Here is a 415-nt window from a genome sequence, read left to right as displayed (position 1 = left end):
GATGTGGATCGTCTAAGTGAAGGAACAGGGGAGTGGGATTTCCTGCTTACCTCACTTAGGGATTGGAAGGGGCGGGACTTCCTGTTTTAGTCTGTGCGATGGGATTTCCTGTGTTGGTTTCTATGGGGCAGGACTTCCTGTCAGTTTCTATGAGGTGGGACTTCCTGTTTTAGTCTGTATGGGATAGGACTTTCTTTTAGTCTCTATGGGGCGGGACTTCCTGTGTTACGTCTGTATGAGGTGGGACTTCCTCTTTTAGCTTCTCTGGGGTGGGATTTTCTGATTTATTTCCTGCAGAAGCAAGATTTCCTTTGTCTTACGAGTGGGCGGGACTTCCTGCTTTGAGCTCTTGTGGATGCAGGACTTCGTGTTTTAGTTTCTAGAGGGGCGGGGCTTCCTTAGCCTCTACAACTGG

At 48.9% G+C, this 415-nt stretch overlaps 1 protein-coding gene across 1 annotated transcript in view; it reads left to right on the top strand.

Annotated features, from left to right (window-relative positions):
* Positions 1–205: 205 nt before the first annotated feature.
* LOC104916861 (carnitine O-acetyltransferase-like) overlaps positions 206–415 on the top strand; it is a gene marked incomplete at its 3' end in the record, with an annotated part of 3,423 nt that continues 3,213 nt past the window's right edge. The window contains exon 1 of the mRNA XM_019611574.1: positions 206–229. Coding sequence (XP_019467119.1) covers positions 206–229 — 24 coding nt within the window. The remainder of the gene's footprint in view (positions 230–415) is intronic.

Source organism: Meleagris gallopavo, unplaced genomic scaffold (assembly GCF_000146605.3).
Source record: "Meleagris gallopavo isolate NT-WF06-2002-E0010 breed Aviagen turkey brand Nicholas breeding stock unplaced genomic scaffold, Turkey_5.1 ChrUn_random_7180001949692, whole genome shotgun sequence".
In the NCBI taxonomy this organism is placed as follows: Eukaryota; Metazoa; Chordata; class Aves; order Galliformes; family Phasianidae; genus Meleagris; species Meleagris gallopavo.
Note: the sequence above shows the minus strand (reverse complement) of the source record. Positions and strands in the feature narration are given on the sequence as shown.